Genomic DNA, 12,353 nt, shown 5'->3' with positions numbered 1-12,353 from the left:
TAAAGCCAAACCAAAGTTAGCATTAACCGAGAGGATTATAATGCACTTAAGAGTTACTGGTATGGCTATATCATAGAACAGCTAAAAGGAGATGGTTCCAAAAGCTGCAGAGGGGCTCAGCTCATGCTAGGGCACCCTCTCACACAAAACCAAGCACTCTGCCTCCAGGATTGTCAAGGCCTGCCAAAAGAGTGACTTATAAGGTTAATATGTGTCTATATGTATATATAGATATAGGTATACTATATCTAAGTAAGGGGTGATTACACCACCTTACCCAGGCTGTAAGAACAGACCTGTAGTGTCAGTTTGGAAGGCTAACAAGGGGTAGCAGCCCCTGGTAGGCCTAGGGTGCACCTATGCCCTGGGTACCTAGACTACCATATACAGGGGCTCACAAGGGTGACCCAGTAACCAATCTGGTTTGTTCCTAAAGTACATGGAGTCCATTTTATAGAGAAAGCAGATATACTGGAGCAAAACACCAGGCAAAAAGTAGGGTTAACCTTGCCAGATTCTAACAGACAACTTCTTGCCAGCCTCCACACATACTGCCAGAAAGCGACAAGTGATATCTTCCAAAAAACATTTTATTGCATTCTAAAAACTCTGAATAAACATTTACATCTCATTAGTAAGAATGTCAAAGAGTTCCCATCCACCATAAGGGCTCAATAGTGTCTTCTCCAAGCATGATGCAGTATTGTTGAACATGCGTCATCCAGCAAGCAAGCTCCAAGTTGTGAGGCTCGCACGGTGGACTGCAAAGGGACAACTGCAGCAGGGACGAAGGCAGGCTTGGCATGAGCATGTTGACTGTGCTAGTCAAAATTGTAGTAGAGGCACAGGGCGAAAAACATGGCAAACATCTGCAAATAAAAAATAGGAAAACTGGTTAAGAAAGCGAGAAATTGTAGGCTGAATGGGTGAATATTCCGTTTAGGCAAAGTAATCGATTAAAGAGTATCCACAGCAGTGGCGGTCGGCAAGTTTTGGAGGGAGGAGGTGAGCGGGAAAAAAACACACACACATGCACACATACACATAACACTCAACACTCACAACCATGCATTCACACATGTGAGCACACACACACAAACACATTAATTCACAAAACTCCCAAACATTCAGACATGCACGTACGCGTGCACCAAACAATTTAAAAAGAAAACAAAACACACACCTTCCGCCAGCTCTGCGCTTCCTCAGCGGTTCTCGAAGGCTTGGGACCTAAGCTCAGCCAATGAGGGAAGACAGTAGTCTCAACGTTATCACAGAGTGGTATGGGTCAGTGAGACTACTGCCCACACCCCACTCTGTGATGAAGTGTCACTGATTGTGACTCCAACGTGGGCGCTTCAGGGCTTAAAACTGAAGCGCCAAGATGCGAGGCAATCAGTGACGCTACCCCTCGTCACTGAGGGGAGGGCCTCACCAACATTAGCTGAGCTGAGAACGTCACGCCCACCGGAGTTGTGAGCCCAGCAATGTTGAATTCAGGCAGCCAGGAGCCAGCATTAAATGTGTATGTCTGGCTCCTGGCCGCTTGAACTAAAAGTGAACGGTGTCTGCCAGGCTGACCTTTGTTCAGCCTGACAAATACTGTTCCTATGGGGCAAAAGGTGAAGGGGCGTGGCCCCTCCGCCCAAATGGACCAGCCACACCTGATCCACAGAACCTGCTGGATCGCATCAGAATGAGACTCACGCTTCATGTAATATATTTGTGAGGACACTCTAAAACAGCTTAATTTTTTTACTGCTATTTGACCGACGGGTTCATTTAGAGTTGGGTGGAAATGGAGAAGTTGACAAACATAGGCAGATACCTCTCCCACCTGACTTACTGGGGCATATTTACAAGCCCCTATTGCCAACACAACGTCACTTTTTCTGACATTGTGGTGACGATAGGGGCTTCAGCTTATTCACAAGGCAGTATTAAGCCACTTAACGTGGCTTTACGCCACCTGGTAAATAAGATACCCTTTCACGCTATACTTACCGTGAAAGGAGCGAGCAATGGGTTTTGTGATGGGCGTTCCACCGCAACACCAATTGATTTTGACGCTGCCCCATATTTACATGGGTGGAGTAAATATGGGGCAGTGCCAAAATTAAGACAAGGGAATACCTGGTCTTACCTTGGCGCATCGATTTTGCTGTTTCCATGTGTGCTGCATTGTGCAGCACAAATAGAACCAGCAAACACCATTTATTGTTCAAGTGCAGGAAGGTGTCCCTTCCTGAACATAAACAATCATTACAAAAAAATATATTTTGGAACTTCTATGTGTGTGTTTCAAAATTCCATTTCAGATGGTTTGTGTGCAGGAAGGGACACCTTCCTGAATAAAAAGAATCATTCCCCTCAACGCAGGCACCCTTGCACTGTAGTACCAGGGTGCCTGCATTGGTGCTAGGCAACTAAATTAGCACCAGCAAATGGTGAAACGCAAGGCTGCACCGTATTCTTGTAAATACAGTGCAGCCCTGCGTTTCAGAAGTGGTGGAGCACTGCATTAAGCCAAGGACGCTAACGCAGCGCTCTGCCACTTCCTTGTAAGTATGCCCCACTGTTTTCACACCTCATTTAGAAGTTAGGAATCTGCTTGGTTTCTGACAGAAGTACCTCAGCTGGTTAAGTCATTGTAACCTCCTTGTTAATGGTGCAGCCACCACAGGACCACTGGTTAAAGTGCTTCAGAAGCTTCCAATGCTGCTTTCATCTACCTGGCACCACAACCCTGGACACGTTGGCCCTACTGGTGCTAGAAAATAACATATATGTTCTCTGGGAGAAAACTCTTATCACATCCAGGATATTTTTTTTTCTTTTCCTGAAACAAAACCCTTGTCTTCGGTATTTTGTTTTGTTTTGTTTTGTTTTTAAACGTTTAAAAAAGCATGCTGATGAGGTCGCCAACCAATGGTTTTTGTCAAATGAGTTCTCATTATGTTTGAGGGAGCACTTTTTGCTGACAAGGCAGAAAACGCAAATAAGGGCTCTTTAGTCCTTATATAGTTCATCATTAAAGCACAAATCTATTTCATGGGCAGTGAAAGGAGCAGCACACATCCTTTGACCCCAATGACAGTTATAAAGATGACTCATTGTTCTATCCTTGATCTCTTAATAGCCTGAGGAGCTAAGATACGAGTAAAGAATGGAAACAACATAGCGCCCTGTTCACTTTCTGTTGCTTTGTAAAGACCGGGGGTAGCATGGGAAGTGCCTCTAGTGCCGAATGGCAAACAACTTCCATCCTCTAACTGGTGCCCATGCATTGAACTCAGAAAAGCTTGTTAGATGAGACATGGCAAGGTCTATAGGCATGTGGCTTATTAGCTACATGCAACTTGTCTGGAAACCTCGTCCAAAGCTGCATTCTGATACCACAACAATCAAAAATTTAAGTCTCCTATTCCAGTACAACATTTGGTTGAGAAATGTGCTGTAATTAATCAGCACTTTATTGGCAACATTTTGAAAATGAGTCTTAGACTTGACCCTTTCTGCAGGGTCATCCCCAAACGTTTTGCCTTCACCCTCTTGTTTTCTGAACACGTTTTTGTTGGCTTTTAGGACTCTGTGCACTTTGCCACTGTTAACTAGTGCTAAAGTGCTTGTGCTTTCACCTTTAAACATGGTGACATTGGCTTACACCCCATTGGCACATTTAATTTACCTGTACGTTCCTGCCTAGTCAAGTGGTACTACCTGTACCCATGGCCTGTGAATTAAATGTTACCAGTCGACCTGCAGCATTGATTGTGCCACCCATTTAATTAGTCCTTTACACATGTCCCAGGCCAGCCATTGCAGCCTTTGCGTGCAGTTTTAAACTGCTGTTTCAACTTGACAAAATAAACCTTTTGCTCGGCCTAAACATTCCTTTTTAATCCATATAAGTCACTGCTAGGTTAGGCTCTAAACTGCCCACAGGGCAGGGTGCAGTGTATTTAAACAATTGGACATGTACTTTTAACTTTTAGATGTCCTGGTAGTGAAAAACTCTCAAATTAATTTCCCACTACTGCAAGGCCTGCCTCTCACATAGGATAACATTTGGTTACCGTATTACACTTAATTGATAACTTTCAATTGGGAACTGGTAGGAAAGTAAGTTTGGTCTCTAAATAATTGTAATTTAAAACCCTATTTAATGGTTATGTCGTATTTTAAGTCACAATTCTGAAAATGGCATTTTTAGAAAGTTGGCATTTTCTTGTCCCAGCCATTTGGTGCCTGCAGCCTGTATCCTGGGTCACCTGACTAGGTGTAGCGGGCAGTTGGTCTTTGTGTATCATTCTCAGACGATGAGACAAAATAGGAGCAGATGTTGGCAGAATGGGCCATTTCTGTCAGGATGAGGTGGAGGAGATGTCACCTGCCACATTTGCGGATCACAAAATACAAAGACTATGCCTCAGCACACTCATAAAGGGTCTCTGACTAGTCTTTTGTGCCCCAGACAAGCTGGGGCCAGGGCACAGAAAAAGGAAATTCCAGACACTTCTGTAGAGGGAGGAGTCTAGAGGCTTCTCCCACTTCAAAGTGGGCACCAGGTATAAATAGTGGCCACTCAGACTCAACCCTTGAGATCACTTCTGGACCTTTGGACTCTGTAAGGAAGAAGGAATTCCCAACTGTCTGGTTTACTCTGCTGACCTGCTTGCTGACCAAAGGTTGCTCTGCTACCCAAGGCCGGCTGTTGCTGCACCAGGACTGTTCTACTGCTGTGAGTTACCCTGCTGAATACAGCCTTCCTGGGTGGACCCAGGACTCCAAGAATTTGTATTTGTATTTTGTATTTGTATTTTGTATTTTGTATTTTGTATTTAGTATTTGTAGAGCGCTGCTGTCGCTCCGGAAGGAGCATCCTGGCGCTGAAGAACAATATAGTACATTGATGGAACTATAGGGCAGCCATTACGATGGGCTCTGGTAGACTGAAGATCCAGGTTTTTAGTTGCTTTCTGAATGCAGGCTCTTGCTCCAAAAGTCTGAGATACTTGGGCATTGCGTTCCAAGCCTTGGAGGCCAACACAGTCAGAGTTTTTCCTCCCTTGGTTTTGTAGTGGAGTCTGGGTATGTCAACTAGGTTGCCCCCTGATGACCTCAATTTTCTGGGTGGATTATAGTGAGTGAATCTCCTAGCAAGATACCTCGGCCCAGTGTGATTTAGAGCTCTAAATGTCATCACCAAAATTTTAAATAGGATCCTCTTGTGCACGGGTAACCAGTGCAAGTTCTTAAGAGCAGCCGAGGCCAAGGCTCTTCTCGGTGTTTTCAATACCAGTCTAGCAGCGGCTTGTTGCACGCTCTAGAGTTTCTTTAATGCTGCCTTTTTTACCCCGGACATCAAGCCATTACAATAGTCTATCCGGGAGAGTATTAAGGCTACCGCCACGGCCTTCCTTGTGTCTGTCGGGAGGAAGTCAAAGGACTTCTTTAATGATTTAATGATGCCAAAACAGCACCCTGCCATATCACCCTGCCATATTCCTCACATGCTGGTCAAAAGAAAGTGTGGAGTCAAATATGACTCCCAAGTTTCTGGCTGATTCCACTGCCTGAGGTGGGACAGGAGAGCCATCTGGCCACCATTTGCTTGGGCAAAAATGAACATTTTTCCCCAGGGGCAGAATCTCCATCTTATTGGTGTTACATTTTAAATGTTTTTTTTCCATCCATTGGAATACGTCCGTCAGACAGTTCTTTAGATTCTGTTCAGCCTCATTCGAGCTAATTGGATTTTTGTCATTTTGGGGACTAAACATTTATTACAATTTACTACTCTATTTTTCTAAACTAGTGTTGTATTTTTCTTGTGTTTTCACTTTATTACTGTTTGAAGTACTGCATAAATACTTTACAAATTGCCTCTAAGTTAAGCCTGACTGATTTTATGCCAAGCTAACAGAGGGTAAAGCACAGGTTGATTTGGGGTTTGCTTGCATTTCACCCTGACAAGGACTGTGGCTGCTGCTTGAGTATGCTTCACCCCCTCAACCACCTTACAATAAGGCTACACCTCAATATAAACTTGAAGTTGGTTTGATAGCTCAGTCATATGAATGACACTGAGGAAAGAGAAATGAATTCTTCAGAGAATGGTAAAATGAGTACAGGTGTGTAATAATAATTTAAAGAGATAATTCAGTTTATGAGTGTGTGCAATATAAATAGTTATTTGTGAATATACATTAATAAAGTTTAGGTTCTGTAGAAAGCAATTTCTTATATGTCACCCCAGGGTTTGCTGGTCCTCTTCTAATTAGAGTATTTTATATTTTACAAATACTGGCCTCACAAACAATACTTCTCATACTGATGATGTATTTTAGGGAAAAATTAGTAAGGAATTCCTCTCTCAAACTGGATTACACGTACACCCAAATTTATGAAGCCCTTGCATTGTCTTTGTGTCGCACAAGGAGACACAAGTAATATTTACTAAGGGAAACAACCTCAACAACGACTCCAGAACAACAAGTTCCGGAGTCATGAAAGCCGAACAACGACTTAGCCTGAACCACGCATGTGCGTGGTTCAGGCTAAGACAGTCTAGTGTTTGTGCAATTCGTTGTTCTGAGGAGTTTGAAAACAGGAACAGGTAAGAGGGGTTCGTTTCTAGGGGCTAGGGGGGACATGTTAATTTTTAGGGAATGTATTTGTATAAAGAAATACAATAAATGTGAGTGAGGGAGTATGGACGGGTGAGGGAGACTGACCTGAATACAAAGTAAAGATAAATAAAAATCTAATCTAATTTCAGTGATCGTTATAATAAATTCAGTATTGCGTTCATTTTCAAATATTTTTAAAAGAAGTTTTGTCGCAGTCGATGTCTCACACAAGGTTCAGCTGCTTTGTAAGCAGAAATTTACAGGTGGTGCTGCAGTTCTCTCCCATGACTCAGCAGATTTATGGACCATACTTGTTTATTTTCTTTCTAAGGATTTATAACAAAAAACATTTCAGGAAAGCTTCGCTTCCCTCATCCATATCTGCTTCTTGATCATTAACGCATTAAATGAACTCCTAAGGGAAACTTATGACTTTCACAGTATTACCGATCACAGGACACAGATTATTTTTCATTTATGAATTGTTTGGTGTGGTTCGTAAAAGCTCCTGTTGACCAGTGTTTCACTCCGTAGCCAACCTAGTCTCTCTAAGCAAATATTTACTTTCCAATAATAAAACTTTATGGTAGAGACACGAGAGAGACAGTGACTGCGTATTTAATTCTTTTAAAAATAAATCTGCTTTAATGTGCTTCAATATTTCTGACATGTGGAAGAAGAAGTAGTTAGCTACTCGGCGCTTGAAGAATGCTCTTCCTCTTTAAGTGTATGTGCTCGAGAGGCTGCGGAGTTTGCCTACACAGATTTTGGTGAATAAAGAAACTTCTTGCTTTCACCTGGCAATGTTGCAGCAGCTTGGCAGCGCGCGCCTCTGGGAACTCTACCGAGGATTCTGACATTACGATTGATGGATTCTTTTGAGTGAGTTGGGTGTAGTGGTTAAACGTGGAGTTCGTGGTTCAGTAAGTCGTGGATAAATAGTTAGTGGTTTGGCATAGGTCGTTGTTTAGCCTTCGTGGTTCAGACACTCGTGATTTAGTAGGTAGTTGTTTAGTCATATAACCATTTACAAAGCCATGTGAGGAGCGATTTGCACCACCTTTCCTGGCTTTACAAAGAAATGTAATACAACTGAGCTGCTTTTGCTGCGTTACGTTGCATTTTAACATGGGAGGTTCTCCATTTATGGAGCATGGGCTTTCCCATACATCCACTCCTGGAATTTGGTACATTCTCAGACTTACTAAAGCTAGTAAACCTGGGAATGTGTCAAAATGGTACGCCTTCCTCAGTGAGGCTTAAGGAGGAGAAATATCTTTATTTCTCCTCGTAATTTGTTCTTCTTTCCATGTGTGCTACATTCTGCAGCACAGATACTCCACAAAAACTATCCTGCCTGTAACACAGGCACCCTTGCAGAATGGTACATGGATGACTGCGTTGGCGCTAGGCAGCACACAGTGTGCCAGCGCAAGGGGAGAGCGGAAATAGTCCATATCTTTGTAAATTTGAAGCATTTCTGCTCTCTCCCTTTGACCCAATGGAGCACAGCAACTTTGCTTGCTGCCCTGCATTGTGTGAAATATTAGTAAATGTGCGCCCCCGTAGTCCGCAAATGCTTGTGTCAAACAGTAATGGGAGCTCTTTCGCATTTTGTACACCACCCTATACGGCACACAGTCTATACATGCATTATTTGAGCAGCATAAATGCCTAGAACTTGCAGTAACTGGCTTAGGCCTGACTCTCTAAATGCTTAAATGATAAAAAATATACTTTTTGGCAAATAATTGTAATTTTCATGTTGACTTACGGCTCCTTATGCAAACTTAACACGTGATGAAAGCCATAAAAAAGGTTTCCGTTTGGCATAAAAATTGGGCTTTGCATCCAGAATAGTAACTGTTTTATAAACTGAAAACATAAACATATGGACTTCAAGAGGAAACTGCGATTTCAGGATTTTTTTGTACCAACAAACTAATGGTGAATAATAATAATATTATTAGCGGAGACAAGTTTTGTACATTCGGGGTAGGAGCTGCAATTTCACTGTGCACAACCCATTTGAACAGCATGTAATGTGGCCTGAGCTGTTTACAATGGACTCTGTTCTCAAAATATTTCTAAATGTACTAATTTAGGCTAAATCCTGCGCATGGAGTAAATGTCTAACTTTTTTAAATTCGGAAATGGTTATAGGAATGCTACTAGTAAACTGCAGTTTTCCAGTAGTTCCGGAATTATTGTGAATTACAAGGGCCATATTATCAAGCCCAATATCGCTGCTTTAGCGGCCATTTTCAGTCGAAAAGCGGCAATTAAAATATCTCATTATTATCAAAGACATGCTAATGCGTGTTTCCTTGAGTTGGCAGCCGTTTTTACTCCACTTTGCATTGTCAGCGATTACTATCGCTAATGAATGTATGACGTTACAACGCATACTTTTACAACGCATACCTTTACAACTTATTTTTTACAACACAACATCCATTACAGCGCATTCCATTACAACGCATGCCATTACAACAAATTTTTAAAAACTACCTTTACAACGCATTCCATTACAACGCATGCTACCTTTACAACACATACCATTACAACGCATACCATTACATTGCATGTATGGTAAGTATTGGATAGTGTAGGGGTAAAAATTACTATTCTAACTCCAGGGGGGTGCAACAGTAGGGTAAGTGTTGGATAGTGTAGTGGTACAAATTACTATTCTAAGTCTAGGGGCTGCAACAGTAGGGTAAGTGTTGGATAGTGTAGGGGTAAAAATTACTATTCTAACTCCAGGGGGTGCAACAGTAGGGTAAGTGTTGGATAGTGTAAGGGTACTATGCGTTGTGATGGTATGCGTTGTAATGGTATGCGTTGTAATGACTGCGTTGTAATGACATGCGTTGTAGTGGTATGCGTTGTAGTGTCAAGCGTTGTAATGGTTGCGTTGCAATGGCATGCGTTGTAATGGATGTTGCGTTGTAAAAGTTTCGTTGTAATGGTAGTGCGTTGTAAATTTGCGTTGTAAAGGTTGTCTCCCATCGCTAATGACATGCAAAGTGGGCGTTCCTCGCAATGTCTGCATGATAGACGATGCAAACCCAAAATCACACTATTTGCAATGCGGCCCCAGTGATAAGAAAAGCCAAGCTAACCGCGGTTATCGCCGGATTGTAACACCTGCTTTCAACTTTACTTAGATATCTTCACAATGGGAGGTGGATTGACAGCTTATTTATTTATTTTATAATTTTATTTTTTACATTTTTTATGGCGCTCAGCTACCCAACAAGGGTTTCCCGGCGCCTATGACATTAGGTTGGACTAAGGTATAAGCGGAGTTAGATTTTAGCTCAGTTGTTTCTGGAAAAGCCAGGTTTTTACATATTTCCGGAAGCTAGCGTGGTTTTCCTCTTTCCGGATATGTAGGGGGAGTGTGTTCCACAGAATTGGCCCTCTGACAGAGAAGGATCTGCCGCCAGTTCTTTGCAGTCTAAAACTGGGAACAGCGAAATATGCTGCAGTTTGGGAGCGTAGGTTTCTTGTTGGTAGGTAAGGGGTGGCTAACGCTTGTAGATAGGTAGGTGCCGTTTTGGTTTTGATCTTAAACATGTAGCTCAGGGTTTTGAAGCTAATCCGGTGTTCAATCCTGAGCCAATGTAGATCGTTCAGGTATTTTTATCCACACTCCCTTATTAGCAAGCTTCTCTGACATTATCGCTAGATTTCCCTCAGTAATCTTGATTATCACCATCTGTCCCTGTGTTTTACTTCGCCTAAGTGCTAAGCATTGCCAATATGCCGCTAACACGGCGAAGTAAAACAGCGATAGACAGCGATATTTAAAAACGTGCTATGCGTGTTTAGCGATAATTATCGCTTATCCTTGTTAATATGCCCCCAAGTTTCTCCCACTAAGAGCATTTTTGCATGTGTAAATGTAGCATGTGCAGTGGCAGACAGTCCCTCTGGCCAGAACCAATTTTCATAAATTCCAGCACATGCTTTCTGTAAAGTTTATCTCTAAACAGACACTATGAACAATGAGGCCTATTAGACAGGGTGCATTTTACCTGTTTGTGCACAGGTCCACTGGGCGCCAACAAGGAAAGTGCGCCAGCACTATCTGTTTTACAGGAAGGGCCACACAAACATCTGCAACCCTTTCTGTAATACCAAAATGTCACAGGGTAACGCAAAGCGGGTGCACATGCCTGTTGTGCCCAGTGGGCCCTATTACACGTAGGGCACGCTTTCCCTATTGATGCCACAGTGCACCTTAAAACATTGAATGCACTGCCCCCAGGGCAGTCGTGAAGTGGTGCTGCCCCCAGGGCAGTGCATTCAAGTAAAAAACGGAATGCCTTTGAAACAGCCACTCCGTGTTTCACTGAACAGGTGGCAACCCACCTGCACTTTTAAGAGGGGAGAGAGATCCTCTTGCAGGCGAGTGCAATGAATGACTGCCTCCGCCTGCAGGGGATGTCTGGGAGTTCCATAGAACCCCCCTTTTCTCCCTCCAGAAGGCTGCCATCAAGGGGTGCACTGTCAGTGTGCCTTCTGACATCTTATATGCCTCTTCACTTGCATCTGTAATACGGCACGGGCACAGAGGCAGAGGGATTCCCTCATTTGCATTGGGCAACGTCCCCATGCAAATGAAAGAATGATCTCTGGTGCTCTATGTGCACCAGCACTATTTGTATTACAGACAAGCATCTGTGGCACTTTCTGTAAAACAAACATGCCCCAGGAGCACGCAAAGCAGTTGCACATGCCCATTGCGCCGCCGGCCACTTTCCATAATGGTGGTCTTTCTTTTGACTGCCAATGCACATAAAATTGCCTCTCGTTTGGATCCCCCCTCTCTTCGTGTGTGAAGGAGAAATTGGACTGGCTATTTCCCTGTTTACTGCAGAGAACATTTTATCCAAATACATGAATATCCAATAAAACTATAAAACTATGAATTTTTTTCAACATATAGAGAGCTCCTACAGGAAGAGAGTGAAGTTTTCAAAGGGAAAGTTTTACATGTTAATGGATGGCTGAAAGTTCTGCTAAACTAGGAGCCGGAGTGGGCAAGATCAAATATACATTCCTGAGAAGAACCTGAATCTTCTTTAATGTTTTCAAAATGCTCGAAATGGCCTATTCACACATTAGGCTCTCGGAAGGGTGCTTTTAAAAAAGGACAGTGAGTTACGTGTGTTTGTGGTGTCCATAACTTCTTTTTTCAGTCTAGTAGCATTGAATTGAATCCTCTCCACCTCAGCAGTCCTTCTCTTCACCTGCTTTTGTGACTCTTGTTAACTCTTCGCATGACTCACTAAGAAAAGCAGGGAAGGAGCATGGACGCACTGTCTCCCAGCAGGTGCCCTCTCAAGAATTCATTGGTTATGGTTCAGTAAACTAACCATATTTTGTGCCCCCTTCATGCACTGCTTATGACCTGACATTTTTGTTTACCCTTTAGTACAATGCTCTAAGTATGACGGGTATGCCTAGATGTGGGTTTCCCTGCTCACTGTGCCACTAGAACAAAGATGCAACTGACTAACGAGTTCCGATCAGGGTGAAACTGCTCGTAAGTTACTTTTGTTCTGTTTCATGGATGACCTGGTATTGCAGTTCAGGCTGGACTATTCCTACCAGAGCAAGGTTAACAAGCATTAGCAATGCAATAGGTCTTGCATTTGCGAGAGTTTAAGCTTTTGGTATTGTAAATGACAATGCCTTGTGTTTATGTTT

At 42.9% G+C, this 12,353-nt stretch overlaps 1 protein-coding gene across 1 annotated transcript in view; it reads right to left on the bottom strand.

The window, feature by feature from the left end:
- Positions 1-664: 664 nt before the first annotated feature.
- The window catches only part of LOC147712385 (tetraspanin-18-like), a 143,084-nt gene continuing 131,395 nt past the window's right edge, over positions 665-12,353 (bottom strand). The window contains exon 6 of the mRNA XM_086920327.1: positions 665-869. Within this exon, the coding sequence (XP_086776453.1) occupies positions 822-869 (48 nt within the window). The 3' untranslated portion in view covers positions 665-821. The remainder of the gene's footprint in view (positions 870-12,353) is intronic.

The sequence above is a fragment of the Lissotriton vulgaris genome, chromosome 5, assembly GCF_964263255.1.
Source record: "Lissotriton vulgaris chromosome 5, aLisVul1.2, whole genome shotgun sequence".
Classification (NCBI taxonomy): Eukaryota; Metazoa; Chordata; class Amphibia; order Caudata; family Salamandridae; genus Lissotriton; species Lissotriton vulgaris.
Note: the sequence above shows the minus strand (reverse complement) of the source record. Positions and strands in the feature narration are given on the sequence as shown.